This window comes from Pelodiscus sinensis, chromosome 1 (genome assembly GCF_049634645.1).
Source record: "Pelodiscus sinensis isolate JC-2024 chromosome 1, ASM4963464v1, whole genome shotgun sequence".
Classification (NCBI taxonomy): domain Eukaryota; kingdom Metazoa; phylum Chordata; order Testudines; family Trionychidae; genus Pelodiscus; species Pelodiscus sinensis.
Genome location: NC_134711.1, coordinates 42572737 through 42596034, shown reverse-complemented (window position 1 = coordinate 42596034; position 23298 = coordinate 42572737). Strand labels below are relative to the sequence as shown.

Genomic DNA, 23298 nt, shown 5'->3' with positions numbered 1-23298 from the left:
GCAGAAGAGTCTCCCCCTTGCTTTCACACAGATTGTGGAGCACACAATAAGCTGCCACCACCAAGGGGATGTTGCACTCTCTGAGGTACAGGTGGGTGAGGAGACTCCTGAACCTTCCCTTTAAATGGCCAAACACACATTCCACGACAATTTGGCCCCTGCCCAGCCTGGTGCTGAACTCCTCCTTGCTGGGGTCCAGGCTGCCCACATAGGGCTTCATGAGCCAGGAGAGCAAGAGGTAGGCTGAGTTGCCCAGGATCACTATGGGCATGTCCATCTCGCCGACTCTGATGAAGCAGTCAGGGGAAAAAAGTGCAGGTGTGCATCTTTGAGAAGAGACAGGAGTTCAGGATGATGTGGGCATCGTGTGCCTTTCCAGACCATTGGACATTGATGTCAGTGAATCATCCCTTCTCCATGGTGCTTCAGGCCCTCATGCATTAGAAGTACCCCTTCCTGTTGATAAAGTTGGGGGATAGTATGGGGATGTGCATGCCATCTATTCCCCCCTCCCTCCACAGTTGGGGAAGCCATGGCAGCAAAGGCATTCACAGTGGTGTCCCCATTTCTCAGAGTGATGACCCTCCGTAGCATCATGTGGTTTATAGCCTTGGTTACCTACAGGAGCATGGCCCTGACTGTGGATTTCCCCAAGCCAAACTGGTTCCCAATGGAGCTGTAGCTGTCCGGTGTGGTGAGCTTCAACAGAGTGACAGCCAAACTGCTTCTGCATGGAGATGGCAGATCTCAATCGGGTGTCCTGTCACCTGAGGGTAGGAATGAGCCATTTACAGAGCTCCAGGAGGAGGGTCTTTCTCATGCGGAAGTTGCGCAACCACTATTGATTGTCCGATCCATGCAGGATGATGCAGTCCCAGCTTGTCTCCCTTCCCTGGACACCACACAATGCCACCTCTGGCAGACTGAGGGGCATGTGCAACAGCAGGAGCACCAGGACCTGGGTGAGCAGGGCCTCCAAGCCATGCTGGGGTTTGTCTTGCTGGTCCTCATCCTGCGGGAGCAACATGCAGGCAGTTTAGAAGAACTGCACCATGAGGCACAGCACGAGGCCCACGAGGGCAGTCTCTATTCAGTATGGATGCGCTATTTCAGACTCATTTGAACTAATGTCATTGCTTCCCCATAGTGAGGACACCCTAGTTTGAATTTGTTACATCAGGAGTCATTAAGTCAAATTTATTAATTTTGAAATAATTTCCTAGTGTGTACATGGCTTACGTGTGGTGGGGTGCAGTACTGTGAACAGAATTATTGTGATATAAACTTCTCTGGCCTTTTTGCACAGAACCAGTCTTTATGTTGGGAGGTGCATTCGTTATTGTGGTTTCTCCAAATGTATACATAAAGGGGCTTGTGTGTCTGTCTGTCAGTGTAAGTGTGTAGACATAAATACACACATTGAATGGGCTTGGTGAAGAAATATCAAATACAGCTATTTTCCATGTGATGCAAAATAAAAGGAATGAATGCAGGAAAGCTCAAGAGAGAGAGGAGATTTATATGAAAGAAAATGTTTCCTACTAGGAAGGATTTATTCTTCACTACAATAAAACACTCTGACCTCTTTTTTTCCAAAGAAAAAATAAAATCCCATAATAAAACCTCTGCTGCTATGCATATCCCCTTAGCAGTGACATTAAAATGGGAGCACCACACAGTGGAGTGCAGTGATCTTGGAGCTCTGGTTTGCCAAGCTGTCTCCATATCCCAGCACATTATTGCTTAATGTGAAGCCAACACAATGAAAAGGAGACATATATGACCCCTGCTTCAGAAAGCAATTCTTATCTGTCATTACACAAAAGGGGTGCTTCAACATCCAGCCTCCCAAACAACTTATTTATTGCAGGGATGCTTACAAGTTAGAAAGTACTTTTTACCTCACCTAAGATCCAGCCCACCAGTTGTTATTTCTGCTTAGTGCCACATGCAAACCAGTTGCCCATGAAGATTCCTGTACTCGGATATTGAGGCAGGCTTGCGATTTGCTAATGCCATGCAGAAAACCCCACCTGCCTTTCACTGAATTCCAGGCTGTTGGTTTCTTTCCAAAAGATAAGTCAAGTCAGGAATTTAATCAGATGTAAACACTGCACCCATGTTCAGCACCAGTGATCTGCTACCTAGCCAGGAAGGACACACCCATAATTAGTAAAAGGAACTAGCAAAGAGCTGCTATGACTGAAATCACAGGTGTAACGCTGACCCTAATACGAGTTCTAGACACTTAAATAACAAAATAGCCTTAACTTAACCAATAGTCCAAATGGTCCTCTAGGCTCCATCCTAGACAGAGTGCCTCTTGCCTCTAGCTCTGTAGTGTGAGCTTGCAGTGGTGAGTCCCAATTTCGGGTGCCTCTCAAGGAATCTGTCCCCATGGTCACCGTTATGATCAGGGCTACTTCTGCTGGGTCTGGACTGCTTTACAGGTTGGCTGTATCTTTGTGCACCTGATTTGCTGTCTGGGTCAATTTCTTAATGCTGGGCTCTGTCTGGGATGAAGCTTGTTCCCTCTCACAGCAGCTAAGAATGTCATCTGTTCATGTTGTGTAGCCTTTTCTCAGAGCCAGTGTGGTGGCCTGCACACTCATTCCCAGTCCTCGCTTGGGCAGGGGTGAGCTCTTGCTCTGTTGCAGTTCTGCTTCTCCAGTGGGAGGCAGGCTGGCAGCAAGAAGTCTGAGTGGCATTTCCTCCTACTCTTCTAGGAAAGGAAGGTTCTGGGGACAGAGGAACCAGCTCTTGTCTCACGCTGCTGCCTAATCAACAGGCTGGCCCCTTCACACTGCTGACAGGTCAAGTGGAGGCTCCCAAAGAGCCTCCAATAGAGAGCCTTCTGGCAGGGCTGCTACAATTTGTACCAGCTGCAATAAGCCCCAGTTAAACCAACCAGTGATCTCCTTAGTACAGCACCCTCTGGCCACTTTGTCTCCTCAACACACCCCGATGTGCCCCCTATACTGAGGGTATAGATAGAAGAGAGCAGTGTAAAAATGACTAGAACAGTTCTACCTATGCCATTTAAATCCTTGGCTATAGCAGCTTTATGGGCCTTTGGGTTGTATTGGTGCACAAGCCAGCACCCCAGAATCTGTCCCCAAAAATGCATTCATAAAATCATAGAATACTAGGAATTATAGAATACTACGACTGGAAGGGACCTCGAGAGATCGAGTCCAGACCCCTCCTGACATGGCAGAAGACTGTCTAGGGGCAGAAGCTAGCTGAAGGGAGTAACTACATGTAAGCAATCCAAAGCCCTAGGTGTGCCACACTTTGGACCTATCCATGAGCACGCACACATGCGATTGCATAGGGGAATATTTGATTAAATCATATGTGCTCTGCTTTTCAGGCCTTTCATTGAGTATTCAAAACACTGAGTGTTTCTGAGAAGTACAGTAGAGTGAAATAATTCATGTCACTGAGCCCAAGCTTGGTTGGTTTGTTTAATTTAACAGCAAAGAAGAACAAGAAAAAGCATGTTGTTGGTTTAGCCAATTTGTTCATTTTTTCATGGCTTATTCTGAAGAAAAAGGCAATATATTATCACTGCACTGCAACTATGGACCAAATACAACTCCTTCCTCTATACGCTCAGACAGCCCTAAAATTAACAAGAAGCTGTGTGTGGGAACTGTGCAACTTTTGTGTTCTGGTTCCATTAGCTATCTTCTAGCTTTGGTGGGAAGAGTGCATTTGGGTGAGTGGTGGGAGTAAATTGAGGGGTCAATGATGTACAGGCCAGTGTATCTGACAATATAGAGATCAGTGGGCTAAAATACTTACTCATGTGCAGGAGCATCCTATCACAAGGGTTGCCGTATTAGTAATGATGGTGCTGCCAGATGATGGGTTAGGCTAAGGAGACGATTGCTTTTACCCTGACTGCTCTTCCATCTTCTGCATAAAGATTATTTACTCAAGCTTAGAGCACATAGCCAAAGGGGAAGGACATCAGCATTTGGCCCAACGTGTTAGCAAGAAGAAAGGATTTAGCTTAGAATATGTTGCTTCCGTCAGGTTCTTCTACTACACTAGAATTAAGCATGAGTATTGTTAATAGCAAAATGTTTTATGAAAGAAAATTTAGGCTGTGGAACTTCTGTGTCTAAATGCAGTGCCTTCTCATACCAAATAATGTAGTTTATTTCAGCTTTGCTTCTTTATAAATGTAAATAACTTATCTGATAGATTCCTGAGGGAACATTTAATGTCATTCTTCACTTAATTTTGGGTACTATTAGCAAATAAAGCTGGCATTCTTAACAATTTTGACATTTGTCAACCTTTTAATAGTTGTTCCTTAAAAAGATAGTAGGATAAGTGTTTAAGAAGTTGTGCAATATCTTTTACAGCTACAAAGATTTTTTGAGACATTCTTCAAATCAAGTTCCCCTCAGCAAGCCTTCGATAATATGAAAGCATCTATAAGCAAACTCTTACTAGTAGCTGAGATATTTAGTGAATCACCCGACATGGGACCAAAGAACTTCAGTAGGTACGTAGCTTCCAATAAATAAATGCAAAGTTATTCTCAGGTTAAGAATATTATGGAAAGTATTAAAGTACATAGATTCTGCTGTAACAAACAAACTGATATTTCATATTTGATATTAGAGTGAAATAATGTGTTTGGTTAATAGAGATCTTCAACTGCAGTAGCATCCACCTTCTCAACTTGAGGGCCAAATATACTATTTCAAAAAAAAATCAAGGAGTTATAATCAAAACCCAGGGTCAGATTCTATGTATTGCTCAGGCAGTACAAAGTGAGCAGAAACCTCCCGAAAATGAGGAGTTCCCAATGGGTGTTAATCTGACGTAGCTGTTTCCTATGCTTCCCTGCTTTGAGCCTCTAGGGTTGGAAGAGTGATTGGTGTAGCCTGTTTGCTCCAGCTGTCTCCATTTGGTAATATGGTCCTTTAGTGCCTGTAGCTGACTGTTGCAAATTACAGAGGCCTCTGACTCTGTGTGCAAGCATGCTTTGAAAATAACACTAATCTCTCTCTTCTCACACACCCCCCAAATATATATATTTTGTGTGTGTGTGTGTGTGTGTGTGTGTGCCAGAGAGAAAGAGATTATGAATGTAAATATAGTTATTTTTAAGAGCTGTGCAGCTAGTTTTGGTTCACATGGTTTCACCAAACCAAATTGATGAGTTGGCTGTTTCTCAGGCATGGGATATCTAAGTTTGCTTGTAGTTCCAGGCTCATATGAATGCAAAATCCCATCATGCAATTGCAGCAAAGACCTTTCAGGTCACAATGGAATCCATGAGCTTCGCTATCCACTCACCCTCATATCACATCTGTTTCCCTCAAAATGTCACCCATGCAGTTGCAGAACCCCATACCCTCCAGCAAGTGTTTCCTTCCCCAACACATCCCAAAACCTAAAGTACCACAGAATGTACTGAACACTAACAGAGGAATGCCTAAACTGAAAAAAACCCAAAAACAACAACAACAACAAAACCCTTACAGTTAGAAATGCCCATTCCATCCTCTGTCTGTGCTTGGCGCATTTGGTGGTATTTTAGGCTTCAGAGTAAAATAATGAAGCAGCAACCATGGCTTAGAGTAGCATTTCTCAGTGCAGCTACTGCTGAATAGGTTAGGGAATGAGTGATGGGCAACACTGTGCTTATCTATATCTTTATGGTTAAGAACTGACCAATGGGGGTGTGTGCAACTCCTCTCTACTGGGTCGGTTTAGCATTGTTAATTTGTGTTTTAGAAGTACTAGGGTGCTTAAAGTCACGGGGATGCTCCATTACCTCAGTGCTGGAGGAATGGGGTTCTGTCCTCCCAAACCTTGTCTGGTCCTAGGTGGTCATGGATTTGTTACAACATTTTTAACACAAAACCTATTTTACTTGGCTTGCTAAAAGAAACAACAGTGAAAAACACTATAGTGGCTTGAGGTCTCTAGGTCAGCTTCCCAGCTGGTGTAAACTAGTATCACTCCATTTATGCCAATGAAACTTTGCTAATTTTCATGAGCTGAGGATTTGAACCTATTTGAATGTAAGTGTATCAACTGCTTCCGCCTGTTTTTACTTATTTCACATGCCATATTTAAACGTTTGCATATTTATTTTATACTTATAATCTAACAAGTGCTATTTTTGTCTTATTTAATTTCAGATGCAGTCTGTGTTTTCAAATGTTAACCTTTGACATTGGCTTCAACACCTCCATACATCCAGTAGTTCTTGAGGTAAGCATGTGCCAATCATATTTTTAAAAAAATGTTTTACTGTAAGTAATCGATGAGATGATGGGGAGGGAAGTGTTATTTTCAGTACTTTTGCAGTTATCTTCCCTGGTGATAGGAGCTCTAGAAAACCAAATGGAGAAACTGGCCCTTCTGAAAAGAGCATACACTAAAAGAAAAGCATAGTGGAGAACTGCCATTGATGGTTGCCCCCCTAACCATTAGGCAATTATACACAAATCTTGGACTTGGAATAATTGCTTATGGACTAAAGAATAATACTAATATGTCCAGTTCTAAGATCTCTACAACATCTGAACAGAATCTAAACAACCTGGCTAGAAGGCATTGTGGGCTAGTGGAGTAGGCATTGGCTGTGGAATGAAACTTCTCATAGCTGAATGGGGGAGACCAAGGACTTCAGGCCGGCTAAAAGTCTCCCAGTGCAATCTAGAGCAATCTAAGTGCTGCACTAAATTGTGTTGGCTTGTCCTACTCCTCTAGAGGCCATTATGCCTGCAAAGCACTGTGGAGCACAACATACTCTGACTTAGAGATGGGCAATCTGTGACCCGTGAGCTGCACACGGTTCATCAGAGTTGGCAGCTGATGAGTCACCAGACAAGATGTTTACTTTGTGTCCAATCAGTGGGAGCTGTGGAAAGTGGTAGCCAGTAAGTGGTGGCCTTACTCTAGTCTATCTTGCTTATCGCCTACGTGATTGCCAAAGCAAACTTCTCACAGAAATGAGATTTCTGCAGGCCCCTTGCATTACTGCTACAACCGAGTAAAACAGTTACAAGTTTTTGGGAAGTGAATATGCTGCAGGCAAGGTTTAGGAGAAGATCAAGGGTTACAGCCTGCACTACTTTCTACAGCTTCCACTAGCCAGGAAGGGCAAACCATGGCCAATAGGAGTTGTGGGCTTTGTGACTGTGGACACTCAGGTAAATAACCTGACTTCGACCTGCCAGTGGCCTATCCTGACAAACTGTGCGCAGCCCATGGGCCCATTACTTTGACCATCATGCTGCTTTCCACTTCCCAGACCACCTCAACATTCCCTTTACACCATGAGGGAGAAGAGTGTAGTGTAGAACTGTACGCCAGCTTTGTACCACCCACTATACCCCTACATCAGAGGAATTCTCAGCTGCCCTTTTAGGGCCACTTTCCAGCAGTTTTGAACCGCTTCAGGGAATTTAAAAATCCTCCGTACAAAAGAAAAAAAGGAAAAATATATTTTAAAAATACCCACGAAGGTTCCAAAAACAAAAATTAAAAAGCAATTCTTGGTTTAAAAAAAAATCAATTTAGGTTGCTAAACAATAACTCTGTAGTTTCCTATTACATTATCTACAAACTGCAAAGACATGAGTTGACATAGTAAATCTTGCACTGACCACAGAATAAATATAGATACTTGGTTCTTATCAAGTATAAGGAAATGCAAATTTCATCACAGCTTACTAACCCAGTAAGTAACCCGGTGAGCAATAATTTTTGATCGGGGGGGAGGGGTGCCCCAAGATTTTGGTAAATGGTCAAGGGTTGCACTTTTCCTTGGAGGGGGGTGCAGGATCTGTGATGGAGGTTGAGTGCAGGAAGAGGCTTGTGGTAGGGGATTGAGATGTGAGGAAGGGCGTTTGAGGGTGTGAGGGGGTTATGACCTGGGGCAGGAGATTGAGGTGCAAAGAGGGACTACAGGTTCTGGGAGGGAGTTGTAACCAGGAAGAGGGCTGCAGGAAGGGGGATAAAGGGTTTGGGTTGTGACCTGGGGCAGGGGGATAGAGTGCAGGAGGTGGTAGGTTGCCAGCTGCAGGCTGTGGCCGAGAGGTGCTTACCATTCTGGCCAGCAGCCTAGCAGGACCCTGGTGCAGTCTTACTGCCTGCTATACTCTACATGCCACTCAAAGCAGCTGGCTGCTGGGGCCATGTGCTTTTCTGTGCTGTGTGCCATGTGGGGAGGGGAGGTCTGTGGGCTGCAGGCATGGCCCAGGCAGTTCCCATTTCCCATCTCTAAGGGGATATGGAAGGACAGTGCTGGGGGCAGGGGCAGCATACAGAGCCTGCCCTCCCTCCCTTATGGGGCACGTGCCTTGCAGAGATGAAAAGGCTGACCCCAGTAGCTGGCCACTTCAAGCAGCTTGTGGACAAAGCAAGCAGGGAGTCTGCCCTAGCTTCTTTCTGGGCAATTGGCAATGGGCCATTGGTGCGGATCATTGGCATCCTAGGTGATGGTGACAAAATTGATTCAAAGCTTTGGTGGGCTGAATCTGGTCCACAGGTCTTATTTTGTCCACCTTACTACTAACTTCAACTCAGATCCTAAATAAATACAGTTCTTTCATGAGTAATCCTCAAAGGTAAACCGAGTACAAAATCCTTTTGAAAACAAAAGCTCTCTATGTGCTAATGACACCTATTGATGAGCCTCAAATGCAAGTCAAAATGCATATTGTAGCTACTTTCTGGTGCTAATGTTAAATGCTTTCCTATGACAGCACATGTTCATTATTCTAAAAAAGCAATTCTAAGTACTTCTGAAAAGATATCTACTGTCAGCTACTAAATATTAACAGATATTAATACTGTAACAGTATGTCTTAAACATATTTAGATACAGAAGCAAAGAAAATAAGAATATTAATTACTCCTGGGGGAACTCTGCACCACAAGAATTAAAAATTTTGTGCCAAAAAATTAAAAATGATGGGCACAATATTTTAAAATTTTGCTAAATTCTGCATATTTTATTTGTCAATGTAATTGCTCTGATTTCAATTATTTCAGTAATTTATTTAAACTACAATACAATGTGTGGAGAATAGGAAAGGGGAACAATGGGGAAATCCCCAAAACTTCTTGCCTAATAGTAATATACTTAGGTTTGAGCCTTTATTTCTAGTTATTAGTCAACAAATATAGGCAGCCATATGGTCAGTGTTACAACGCAGGCAACTGAAGAGCAAGTTATGGCTGAGGAATCAAACTCACAATTTGTATTGGCTTCTGACCAACTCCGGTAACGTCAGTAGCAAACAGTTCACGGAGCACATTTTGAGAGGAAATGTTTTCAGTACAAAAATTTAGACCCGTTCTAATCACTTAGGGTACATCTTCACAGCAACATTATTTTGGAATAACTGATGGTATTCCGAAATAACATGGTGCATGTCTACACTACAAGTCTTTATTTCAAAATAATGTTGAGCTGGAGGACTTCTTACTCCAACTTATGGTAACCTTCATTTAATGAGGAATAATGGAAGTCAAAGGAAGAGTGTTTTTCCTGGGGCTTCCTGCTGTGTAGACAGCACCAAAAGCCAAATCAAGTTATTTTGACTTAAGCCACACAATTGATGGTGCTGAAGTTGCATAGCTTAATATGACTTTAGCGCTGCTGTGCAGACGTACCCTAAAGCTCCATGAACATTTATAAACCCATAGAGTCTTTTACACCACTCTGGCAAAGTAAAGGAGCCTTAAAATATTTACACCTGTTTTATACTCTTTGGGGAATTCACTAAGCAGGCAGGTGGCAATGTTCTGCTCTGCTTGAGGGGGTAGAGGATGTCCCTCACCTACCTCCTCAGAAATCCCTACAGACTTGCCCCTCCACACTGAGGGTATGTCTACACTACAGCGCTAATTTGAACTTATTTCGAATTAGTTAATTCAAAATAAGCTAATTCTAAGTAGCGCATATAGACAAAAAAATTAAGTCGAATTAGCGTTTTGCTAATTCGAAATAGTGCGTCCACACTGATTGGAAGCTGGGTCGCATTTAAGGGCAGCTGAAACTGGTTCCAGCAGGGCATCAGGTCAGTAGTTGCTTTGTGTGGCTGCTGTCTGAGGCTATCTGAGGCTCATGCTTAAAGGGACTTCCCCCCCCTCCAGACAGCCAGTTCTCAGCTTTTCCGCTTGCTTGTCTACCTCGCCGAGGGACAGCAAAGCGTTTTCCTCTCTGCCTGCCTGTGTCGGTGGCTCCCATTGGAGGAGCCGCAGCAGTGCCCGGACACCAGCGTGCCCCACCTCATCTGTGTCTGGACACCAGCAATGACTGGTGGGACTGCATCATCCTGGAGTGCTGGGGAGACCAATAGTGGACCCAGAACTTCAGAATGAAGGAGGACACCTTCCTGGAGCTCTGCGAGTGGCTCGCCCCTGCTCTGAGGCAACGGGACACACGCATGAGGCCTGCCATCCCCCTCCAGAAGCTTGTGGCCATTGCCCTGTGGAAGCTCTCCACGCTGGATAGCTACAGATCCGTCGGGAACCAGTTCGGCATGGGGAAATCCACCGTCGGAGCAGTGCTCATGCAGGTACGGCACTCACCGGCAACTGGGCCGGGGGGCAGGGGGGCTGCAAGGAGGGGATGGGCCGTTCCAGGGAAAACGGGGGGGAGGAGGCAAAAGTGCCCCGCACGGGAGGGTTCGGTCTGTCCCAGCTGGACTACACGCAGCCACAGCGGTCAGGATCGCAGCAGGGGTCGCTTCCGGGAGTGAGACGCGGGGCAGTGCCAGGGAACGAACACTCCCAGCCACCCGGGCACCCCAGTGATTCATGGTTTGGTGTGTCTTTCTGCAGGTGGTCAAGGCCATCAACAGGGTGCTGCTCCGTAGGGTGGTTCGCCTCGCCAACCTGGATGTGGTCATACAGGGGTTCGGTGCCCTTGGCTTCCCCAACTGCGGGGGGGGGGGGGGGGCGGGTGATTGACGGGACGCACATCCCCATCTGTGCCCCGGAACACCAGACCTCCCAGTACATCAACCACAAGGGGTACTTCTCCGTGCTCCTACAGACCGTGTCTGACCACTGGGGCCAGTTCACGGACATTAATGTGGGCTGGTCAGGCAAGGCACACAATGCCAGGGTGTTCTGGAACTCCTCCGTGTGCCAGAGGCTGCATGCCGGGACCTTCTTCCCCGATGGCCACATCAGGGTCGGAGACATGGACATGCCCGTCTGCCTGGTGGGGGATGCAGTCTACCCCCTTCAGCCCTGGATGATGAAGCCATACACGGGGCACCTCAACCTCTCCCGGCAGGCCTTCAATGACAGGCTCACCAGGGCCTGCATTGTGTTCGAGGGGGCCTTCAGATGCCTGAAAGCCCAATTTAGAAGCCTTCTCACCCGCCTCGACCTCGCTGAACACAATATCCCTCCCATAGTGGCAGCATGTTGTGTGCTGCACAATGTATGTGAGCAGAAGGGGGAGGCTTTCCTGCCAGCCTGGATGGCTGAGGCTGAGCGCATGGCTGGCCAGTATGCACAGCCCCGCACTGCCGCCATCTGGGAGGCCCAGCGAGGGGCCGTCCAGATCCAGGAAGCCCTGTGGGAGAGCTTCCAGGTGGAGGACTGAAGTCTCCCTGCATGCCCCACTGGGGCTTTCTTGCACCCTCCCCTCTTTTCCCTTTCCCCTCTCTAACCCTCCTTCCTAATGTAAAATAAAGACACCTGTTTTGCCAAAAAAACCTCTCTTTATTGTACATAACTGAGGTGGGGGGAGGGAGGAATGAGGGTGGGAGAAGGAAGGGGGAAACCTGGGAGGAGGGAGCTGGAAGGGAGAGGAAGGGGAGGAAGGGAAGGGAAAGCTCAGGGTTGGGGGTCCTGCTGGCTCTCCCATCTCGCAGCACTGCAGGTGCGGGGGCGTTGAGGGGGAGTGGGTGTGGAGGGTGTGGCAGGAGGGACGGGGTATGCGGAGGAAGCGGGAGAGGGAGGAGGAGTAAGAGCTGGGGCGGCCGCCGGGGCTGGAGCAGGAGGAGGCAGGAAACTGTCCACCAAGGTCTGGAGGTGACCTCTGAGGGCACGGCCCTGCTCCTCCAGCGCCTCCAAGCTCTGCTGCTGCAGCCGCAAGTCCTCCTGGACCCAGTGGTCCTGGGTGCGGAGTTGGTGCTCCAGTAGCCGCAGGTGCCACCGCTGGTAGTACTCCAGATTGCAGGTACGCCTGCTGGCCCGGGTGCGGGTGTCTGTTGCAGGTGGGGTGGTGCGCCCTGCAGTCCCAGGTGTTGCAGCTGTGGTGAAACAAGAGCAGTGGTCAGTTCTCCCTGGGGACACATTGGGTGAAACCCAGCCCCGCTCTGCAAGGCGAGGTCGGCATGTAGGGAATGGGCCAGGGCCCCTGCATGACACCCAGCTGCTGCTCCATGGTGGGCAAGGCCCAGGCGCACGGTTCCTGGGCTCCCTCTCCGACCCCCGCCCCATACACATAAGGGGAGCATGATGGCACTCACATGTGGAGCCCTCCCCGGCCTCGGACGAAACAGCCAATGTGCTCCGTGGGATGCCTCAGGGGTCGTGGGTCCTGGGTAGGCTCTCTGCAGGCCCCTGGCTCTCGGCATCCTCATCCTCCTCCTCTGTGTCAGAGACAGGGCCTTCTGCCCCGGGGTCAATCACCACCTGGGGGGCACGGACTGCGTAAGCCCCCAGGATGAGATCCAGGGCCTCATCATGAGGGCATGCCTCCGGGTCGGCCCCTGGCTGGGAGGCCCTGGAGTAGGCCTGCCGCAGGTCCTTGATTTTGCAGCAGACCTGCTCCTGGGACCGCATGTGGCCTCTGGTGGCCAGGCTAGCAGCCATGCGGCTGTAGACAGCTGTGTTCCTGTGCCTAGTGCGGTGATCGTGGACATTGGAGGCCTCCCCCAAAACCTCAATGAGATCCACAATGTCCGCACTAGACCAGGTGGGCGCCCGCCTCTTGCAGTCCCGGGCAGGCTCCTGGGAGCCGCCAGCCTGGTCCCGGGAAGAGGTGGAGGGCTGGGTGGCAGCGGGTGGCTGGCTCATGCTGTGCCAGGTGCAGGGTCTGCTGGCTGGGTGCTGGCAGGCTTGCAACTGGCACCAGCACTGTAACCAGACAGTGCCCTTTAAGGGCTCCGGGGCCAGGAGGGAGGCAGAAGAGTTTCCCTGGTTTGGCCCAGAGTGGCCACCAGGGCAAGCTGGGAAGGGCTAGCCTCCACCTAGTTCGAATTAAGTGGCTACACAGCCCTTAATTCGAACTACTTAATTTGAACTAGGCGTTAGTCCTCGTAGAATGAGGTTTACCTAGTTTGAATTAAGCGCTCCGCTAGTTCGCTTTAAATTCGAACTAGAGTTTTGTATGTGTAGCCCCTATGAAAGTTAATTTGAATTAATGGCTGTTAGTTCGAATTAACTTTGTAGTGTAGACATACCCTCAGTGTGCTGCAAGAGGAAGCGAAGGGGACAGAGAGTCTCTTTTTCTCACACGAATGAGTGCCCAGCCCTCCACTCCCTAGCAGTGACACATATCTGTATGGGCCGTTCTGGATGTTCTCACCAACTGGGTGTGCGACTGGAGAGAGGTTCATCGCCACTCTGGCATCTTCCCTTTTCTTCCACATCAGAAGTCATTTTTCTGTGGGGAAGCAAAGCAATCTGTGGGGTAAATGAATTCTGTGCATGCATAATGAGGCAGAATTCCCCCACGAGTGATATTATATATAAACCCCAATAGATGTAAGTTGCTGTTGTATTGGGTCATAAAAAAGAATTTATTTATGATTAATAGAAATTATGTGATTGTACTATGTGTCTAGTGTAAAATGTATATCCTTAACTATTGAAAGCCTACCCGAAATGCTCTTAACTAAGCATTACAATTTAAATTTTGTGAATGACATTATCCCTTAGCAGTTTTCACTTTTTAATTTTTTAACATATAAAAAGACTGAGCATTTTAAAAAATAGGCTGCAAAAACACACATTACTATATATGATAATGCTATGCTCGTCTCAGTGCACTAGGGGTCAGCAAACACTGTGATGTGTAATTATTACAGAAAATGAAGTATAACTGCTGTGTTACAGTTCTGTTTATTGTATAAGTAGTACATGTAAGTAAAATACTACTGCTTTATTTGTTTATCATCTGCAGGAATTTTATTCCTTTTTTATTCATACCCTTTATGATTCCTTTGAATAAATAAATCCAACCTGTATGTATCTGGGAGCACTGGGTTTTACATAAAAGCTGTACGTTAATTCTTTGCTTTTTTTTTCTTTCAAGGTGCATGAACACTTTGACTTTCAAGTTGATGATGACTTGAATCTTGAGGACCAAACTGTAAAACGATTCCTTCTGGAGGATACTTTCAAGTTTCTCTTATCTAATACATCTTCAACTTCCAGTTTCTTTGAGGCTTTACAGAACATTTACAGATTAGCTGTGATTAAGGTGAGAGTGGGTTTCATAAACATTTTTCTTATTACAAATTAACTGAAAATATTTAATTCTAAATTATGACCTTTTATTTGTGAGGGTCTTTTTATAATACACCATGAAATATTTGTTCAATAGAACTGGTTGCTGCAAGTCAGAGTTGTATGCAACTGTTAAAAATATATGACGAATTTCCCTTTTTTTTTTCTTCCATTTTCTATCTTCAACTGTTCATTTTCAAAACTGCAGTTTTGTGACATTCTGTGAATTTTCAAATATAACCAGTTTAGCTTAATGTTGGGACCAGTTTCCCTGAAAAAGTCAGTTTTCATTATACAGTTTCTGTGAAATGTTTATGAATACAGAACTGATTTCAGATTACCTATATAACGCAAAAATTGCCACATTTCAGTGCATCATATTTCTCCGCAAATATTTCACTTGCCCCTTTGTACTAATTATCTCTCACCAGATCCAGTCTTACACCAAACATTGAACACAGCAAACCTGGAAGAAGGAAGAACTGCCAGGGAGCTTGTTTGGTCTCCCATATTCCCTGCCCCACCCCTGGATCAGGTTAGAGTAGCTAGGGGACTGCTCTAACTTTCACCAGCTGAATATGGTGCCCAAAGGACTACGTACCAGCTGAATATAGCCAAGCCACATTGGTCTCCATCTATGGTATACAGTAGCAGCATAGTCACATGACTATGATATAATTGTGATGGGATGTGGGTGTGTAGCATAGACTACCATGTTGAAGGATCCCTTGGGAGTCAAGTTCTTTCAGAAAGAATTAGTATAGGAGGATTCTGATTTCTTAAATTCCTCAAAATTGCATCTTTCAACATGATTCACTGTTGACTGCATGCTCAGCTTCCTTCAGCCTTAGCTTTTTAAATCTTCCATAAAAGTTTACCTTCTTCTCTACACTGGTCATTACGCCAACACTGCAGTTGTTTTGTTCTCAACTGGTGCAAGACTACAATTTATCAGGATTATCTAAGTATCTCCTTATTTATGATAAATTCAAACCACCAGATGTTAAAAATATACCTTAAGTTTTGATGCTGAAAACTCTTCTTCTCTCTCCTGAGAGGGCTTTATTGGCCATGTTTCTGCTCCATATAAAAAAAAATTGTTCATCACTTCTACATTGAATACTCTTGTTTTAGTTGTCACACAGGCATCCCACTACCTAAAAGATAAGGTGCTGCTGGTGCAAGATTGAGCTGACATGTGACTTGAGATTTAGAACCTTCTGCTGTCAACCAGCTACCCAGATAAATGATACTATTCACCCATTCAGTGTCAGTGCCATATACATACAATGTTAAGAGGTTATTTGTTTCCATTTTATAGAAGGCTTACCTAGCTTTGGTTTCATCATCATTGATCTTATGGCAGATGAAGGTAGGCCTGGGGGAGGCAAACCTCCATTCCCACCCCTTCTGCTGAGGCCCCTTCCCCACACCACAGGGAGGCAGGGCAGTGTGCCACCCTCTGCCCCCAGCATGGGGAGGGAGGAGAGCACACAGCCCCATCCTCTCCAGCCCTGGAGCACAAGGAGGCTGGGCAGCTTGTGGCCCCAGTCTCCCCAGAGCACAGAGAGCGCCGGTGCTGGGGGGCAGCAACACTCCGCCCCCAGTATGCATACAGTAGGTGTCCTGGGGGCAGAGTGTGGGTGCAGCCATGCTGGCAGTTTGGGAAGGCAATGCCTTCCCCCCACCTAGCATACCAGCCGCACATGGATCTTACATCTCATAGATGTCAGAGTTCTTTCAGCATCAGTAGTAGTTGGTCAATAGTTCCTCCAAGTAAGGCAATATCATCCACATAATCAAGATAGTCTAAAGACAAATCTTTAAACCTCTCACCTCCTACTTTGATCTCAATCAGTTTATCAGATCATCCATTAGAACATTAAATAATATAAGCAAGAGAATTCATCCTTGACTTACACCTGAATCCATTGGAAGCCATCTGTAATTGGAAGCCATTGACCCACAGCTAAATGTATAGCCTCGTGCACACCCTACTGCTGTAGCAGTATCCACAGTGCTGATGGCTGCACTGTGGCAAAAATAGCTATAAAGTCTGTACATTGGCTGTTAACTTAAGAACAACAAAAGGAAGTTTCAGAGGGGTAGCCATGTTAGTCTGTAACTGGAAACATTTAAAAAACAACAAATAGTCTCGCAGCACCTTAGAGACAAACAAAACATATAGATGGTATCATGAGCTCTCATGGGCACAACCCACTTCTTCAGATTGTGCCCACGAAAGCCCATGATGCCATCAATATTTTGTCAGTCTCTATGGTGCTGCAAGACTATTTATTGTTATTGGTTGTTCTAGTCAGAGAATGCGTGGCATAGACTGTAGATTGAGCTATACAGAAACCACAGAAGTTGTCTCAAGCCATATTTCAGGCATTTCAGTAGAATGATCAGAAACACCTTCCCTGTTATGACAGCAATCTTATTCTCCTATGTTTTGAACAAGCGGATATCACTCATTCTCAGGGTTAGGTCTGCACTGCAATTGGATATGTGATTGCTGCTCATATAGGAATACCCTTCCTAAAATTAGTCTAGCTGGAACCTCTAAAAATTGCAATGAAGATGTGTGGCATAGATGGTAGGGACACATACTCAGATTCCCAGGTGGACTTTTAGGGTACGTCTAGACTACATGCCTCTGTCGCCATGCCTCCTGGGATGAGGTATACCCGGGTGGTCGACAGATGCCTTTGATGTCGACACCCGCGCGTCCAGACTACAGCGCTGAGCCGACAAACAGCTGATCAGCTGTTTGTCGGCTCAGCGCGGCAGCCATGTAAATTTAAATGAAGCGGCGATTATTTAAATCGCCACTTCGTTTTCCTATGCCTGGTAGCCTAATTTGCATGCCTCTGGCGACAGAGGCATGTAGTCTAGACGTACCCTTAGATTTTGCACTGAATGTCATTGTGTCTTCACTACTATTTGTAGCTGCACTAGCTAGATCAAAGCTAGCTTGGGTTTGCCCATATGAGCTGCAATCACTCATCCAGTTGCAGTGTAGACATAAGTTACTAGGCACCAGCTACTGCAGTTCTTTCTTTTGCAGGATGAAAATGACAAGAAGGAATATGAGCAATGCCTGTCTTTAGAAGAGATCAATTCAATGATTAATTTTATAAAAGAACTGAAGAATATGGGACAATATGAGCTGGTAATGTAAACACTACTATTGTGTTTGTTTCGGTACTGTGCAATTTCCTTTCGTGTGATGTCATTAGGGTGGATATAGTGGGTCAACTGTAAGCCAGTGCTGCTGAAGTTATTTAAGAGGAAAGTGTTTCTACTTTTTAAATCTTTAAAATTATTATGGCTTTATGTTCTTATTTGAAATATATATAAAATGGTCAGAACCCAGGTACTTTTTCTTTAAGACATCATAAATCATAATTTATTTAATAAAGATATGACAGAACAGAATTGTAGTATACCACAAGTTTTTAATTTTTAAGAAGGATGCTGTCAGGTGCCTAAAAATTAGTACATGTGTAACTGCAGTATCAAAGCCTACGCTTTAGATATTCTGCAATGATGTGATGCAGTGGGGTAGGAAACAGTGAAAGAGGATGGGATGGGAAAGGATGAAGTTTATAGAAATAACATCATGAACTTAACAAATGATCCATGCAGGTTGAGGGGTAAGCATGGTTTTGTAAGACTGGGCCCATGATAATTACCATATCTTTAGGAATGTATCTTAATATGAATGCTAGGAGACTCTATTAAACAGGCATAATCTGTTCCTAATATTTCTTATCTTCCTTGTTATTTTTTACAAATAAAACATGCGTTTTGCCTATTGGAACAGTTTGCAGGACCAGATGCTACTTTGTGATTTAATCAAAGAGGCATACAGAAAAAATCTGAGAGAATCTTTTTGTCTTTAATAAACTGATCTTAATTGACTTTCTCTCTTCTCAGCTTTTCCCATCTTCTGCACCCAAGATCCAAACTTTGTTGCATGATGTTTATCACCTGGTAGACCCAATGGGAAAGCTTGGGTCATTCCTGACAGTACATCGGTTTCTTTCCAATTTACTTGAGCAGTTCCAGTTCATGAATAAAGAGGCACATCCAAATCTCTCAGGATGGTAAGATGATTATTAGATAATCCTTCTAGGGCCAGATCCTCGTCTGGTGGAAACTGGTCTAGCTCCATTGACTTCAGAAAGGGGCTATGCCAATTAATACCAGCCAAGGCACTAACCCAACATTTCTTCTTATGGTGTGTTGGGAGGTATTCCATTGTTACAGTTGAACTGAATTTCCAGATAAATCTAGTTTTGGACCCTGTTTTCCCCCTTCTTACACACACAAGATTATTGGTGGCAAAGTTAATGTGGGGTGAGAGAATTTTTCGAGCAGTTTTGACATAATTTAGACAAGTATTTTCTGGATTACTATGCTTTGAAAATAGGGATGTTTACTTGAGCTCAAAAAATCTCCCTCTCCTTGCTCTCAACTTTGAACCCAACGAAGAAGGCAGGAGATAAAAACTTGAGCCAAGATTTTCAGAGGTGATTTTGATTTGTCACAGTTTTTGCATGCCCCGCTTGAGACCCCTTAATTGGCACCCAGCCTTGGAAAATCTAATTCTAAAAGCAACTCTCACTTTTAAAGTTATTAAGATTTGAAATAATATTATCAGAATAGCACATCAGCTGTGAAGGGTTTAAATTAAGGGCAGTGGTCATGACTGTTGCAGACTTAAGCTTTCACTTGAAATAAATAAATAAAGATAAGACTTCAATCTTTCCCATATGGTGGAAACAGACTTTAAAATGTAAGCCAATTGTTTGTCAATGGAAAAAGGATAATTTTTTCAATCAAAATTGAAACCAATTATTTATAGACAAGGTTTGGTGAACTAAGATTCATTAAAAAATAGAGATGTACATCACATTTAGAAAATGTATCAAAGGCTTGGGGATTTGTATGGCTGTCAAGCAATTTTAAAAATTAACCATAATTAATTGACATTTTAATTGTACTGTTAAACAGTATTATAATACCCTTCATTTAAATATTTTGGGGGTTTCTAGATTACAAGGCTGGGGGTTCTGGGCTTCAACTCTGCTTGGTGTGTGAGACTTCAGCCCCTCTCTGGGTTTGGGGCTTCAGTGGGGCCTGGCGGAGCATGATGTGGGCCTCAGGGCTCCAGGCACTCTTGGGGTTTGAGCCATGAGGTGCCAGCCTCCCCCAACTTCCTGCCACCTGGGAAGCCACAATCTGGGGCTTCTTCACTTTCCCTCCCCATCCTCACCTGCCTAAGCTAGGTGATTAACACATTAAAATATTGTATTAATTTTACTTTGTTTATGACAGGTATTAACTATGATTAATTGACAGATGTAGGCTTTTGTATGGATCCTTCTTTGGATTCCTACCACTCTCCTTAGTTGATGATGTCTAATTTCCAGTTTAACATCACTTTAACAAAGTTTTCTGGCTGGAAAGATCAATAGTATTATTATTGTAATTTTGGTCCTATATAGACTTCCTCTAAAGTTGAAGAAAATCGTATTTATTTTCCATACTCAATTTTTCCTTGCTAATGACATTGAATGCAAGTATACAACTCTCCTCCTGGTGAGGTGCGTGCATTGTATCCATTGTGAATTAGTTAGAAGCCCCATTTCAGTTTTATTTCATCCAACAAGTTTTCAGGGTAATTGTGCAAACAAAACTAGTATGATATTTCTGCCTAGTTGGGAAATTTTGTCTGCAGAGGTGTCATATTGTAGGGATTCCTAAATTCTAATTCTGATTCTGCAACTGATTCATTCAAGTCATCCATGACTAGCTTTCTGCAAGTCTATTACATTCTGGGTCTCAAATTGCTCCTCTGTAAAATGGGGATTAATTCTTCCCTACCATATGGGGTAATTAATGCTTTCATGGTGCTTTGACATAGTACAGTACTATATAAATGCTAAGGATTACTGTTATTGCTAGCTAATTCATGGACTGCAATTCAAAGATGCAGCTGCTTACATTCAGAAATAATCTCTTGCCAGTTTGCCCAAATATTTATCCTTGCATATCAAAGAACAACAACCTTAAATGCTTACAGTTCTAGTCCAGGTTGTACCATTCACTTGCACTGAGCAAATCCCCTAATTAATTTTTTTCTTCTAGTTGGACATTTTTGTAAGTATGCTGTTACCTGCTATTATGTGGCATGGGTCAGCCTGCCTATTCCTACAGTTGTAAACTCTAATGCCTAATCTTATAGAGCTATTTCTTTAGCTCATTGAATCCAGGTTGGTATTTTAGAAGTGGCAAAAAGAGTTGGTCAGTAAAGATTTCTGTTTCACAATCAATCAATCAATTGAAGCTTCAACATTTGGTTCCATTCGGATGTGGAACAAAACCAACTTTTTTCAAAAATGTTCATCAAAAATCAGAAAGAGAAAGAGAGAGACAGACAGATGAACCAAATCTGGTAGAGACTTGATTTAGGAACAGTTGTATTGGAGACTTGATTTAGGACCTCCTGCCTTCCAAGGAGTGCCCTCATGCTGAGGCAATGTACCAGGGCTCTTTCTCTTAACAGAAATTCTATCTTCACCCTGAGAAACCATCCCAATGAAATTTTATTTGAAACCAGTTTGTTTCCATGCCATGTTTCAGTTATGACAATTTTCCATTTTCTAATGAAAAAAATGTTTTCACAATAACCATGGATTTTGTCCCTCATTGTTGGACTTACTCAACTGTCCAACACCCGTGCGATCTGTGGGTATGTCTACCTTGTAAAAAAAAAAAAAGAGTTCTTAACTATGTTTAAAATAGCAGAGAGGACATGGCAGCTTGGTTTTTAACTTGGGTTAGCATCTTCAGTTCAATCCCAGACTCCCGTACACATTAGATTAAGGAACACACTTTTTTTTTGTCAGTGTAAATATACTTGCTATATGTGTGGTTATGGATGTTAGTAAACTGAAAAAAAGTGAGGAAAGCTTCATCCCAAGACAGCCTCCTTAAGCTCTTTGTTTAAATGTTAAGCTTTTGTGAGGTTCATAGATTTGATTATTTGTATTTATCAAGACTGTTATCCTGACTTTTGCAGATTTTGGCCTGAGTTTAATGGGTCTTCTTTCCTTAACTGTTCCCACTTATTGGCATATGCAAGATCTGTTATTTCATGTACAAAATGGCAGTTGCGTGACTTTATATTCCTCATGGATGTATAAATGGGTAGTTAAAAAGGCCCACTGAAAAATTTCCATTTGATTTAGACTTGCTGCTTATGAACTCGGAGGATGGAGACCCTACTCAAAGGAGTTTACTGGTCAACATTACTCATCCACATTTCCAGCTAAATTGTTATTTACAGTTTTAACATCCCTAGTGAATTCTCTGCACTTTTTCCACGGGAAAATCAAGAAGAGTTCCAGAAACTCATCTAGGCCCATTATGAAATGGTCAAAGGTTAGGTGAGAATGAGCAAATAGTGAACTTGTAATGCCTATCATTACATCTGTAAACAGCATCTCTGAAGAAGCCTATGAATGTACACAACTGTAGAGCAGTTTCTGGAGAAGAGACACACACACATGCCATGCAGCCTTGCTAAGTGCCAGCAGTAGGGAAATTAGTTGCCACTTTTCTGTTCACACTGGTATAATCTTGAATTCTCTGTTCTAGTGTGGGAGTGGCTATGATTCATTTTAAAGGTCCTTTTTGCAAGTTTCATTAAAACATTTGTGGTGGTTGGCCACAAAGTACGATTTTACTGCTCCCCTCATACACACAGGATATGGATTTATGCCTTTTAAAATCATAAACTGATTAACAATAGGTTTCTCTGAGAATGTAATTCTTCAAGAGGATTTAAAGGGAATGTTTGGAGGGAAAACCTGAGTCCTCCAAGGAGCCCTTTTGGAGCTCTGCATCTGTCATTTCTCACTGTCAGTCTAATACAGTGTTTATAGGGAAGAGCCTGTACTACTTTGTCAGCCTCCAGTAGTGTCCAAAAATGGATTTGAGTTAGTGTAGGAGGAAATCTGCTGAATTAACTAATTTGGAGTTTGACACATTCCTGAGTAGTTGCAGCTAGCTAGTCTTCATTTGATGAAAGAAGATGATGTATGAATCCCAGTTTTAGGTGTATTATTTGGATTTGGATTAGCAAGTACATAATTTAATATTACTTTTGTCTACTTAATTCCAATATAGAGAGCCATACTAACCTAAATCCAGCATGTGCCACTTAACTCAAGTCTTCACTTGCTTTTAAGAAATTGTTTTTGTACATATTGTAACCTGAATTGCACATTAAAAATGGATAAAAATGTGATGTGTGAGCAATTTGAAGTCTTTTGTTCTGGGGAACCCCCTCCTGTCCCAGATTTCCCTCCTTCTTAAGCTACTTTCCTGATTTTCTTTTCTACTTTTCTCCTATGAGCTATTGCTTACTATGGGCTGTGAATTTTCCATTATGCTCATTATAGGTAAGATTGCTGGTATTGGGAATGAGAGTGCAAAAGGTGCATCTTTCTGGTAAAAAAAAACAAAACTCCAATACCATGCCAAGGAGACAGGAATTTTTAAAAGGTGTTTTCTATGGATTCTGTTCCTCTCATTGATTTGGAAACATCTCTACTATTGCATTGATAGGAATTCTTTCCCAGAAAAAGAAGGTGTTAAACAAAGAGCTCCTTTCAACGTAGTGAAAAACCAGAAAGGTAGGACATCAGACTGGTTTTCTTGTTACATACCACATGCTTTTCTTGTTTGTTCCAAAAATCTGGGAATGTCTGTGGTTCTGATGAACTGATGTATTTCTCATATTCATGCTTTCCAGTTAGAAAG

General features: G+C 43.9%; 1 protein-coding gene across 6 annotated transcripts in view; it reads left to right on the top strand.

The window, feature by feature from the left end:
- The window catches only part of CPED1 (cadherin like and PC-esterase domain containing 1), a 214716-nt gene that overhangs the window by 93459 nt on the left and 97959 nt on the right, over positions 1–23298 (top strand). For all 6 annotated transcript variants that reach the window (XR_012903743.1, XM_075928925.1, XM_075928905.1 and 3 more), the window contains 6 exons: positions 4377–4519; positions 6171–6243; positions 14267–14434; positions 17531–17635; positions 18403–18572; positions 23104–23171. Coding sequence is in view for 5 of the 6 variants with exons in the window: in XM_075928925.1 (XP_075785040.1) it covers positions 4377–4519; positions 6171–6243; positions 14267–14434; positions 17531–17635; positions 18403–18572; positions 23104–23171 (727 nt within the window). In the remaining variant the exon portion in view is untranslated. The remainder of the gene's footprint in view (positions 1–4376; positions 4520–6170; positions 6244–14266; positions 14435–17530; positions 17636–18402; positions 18573–23103; positions 23172–23298) is intronic.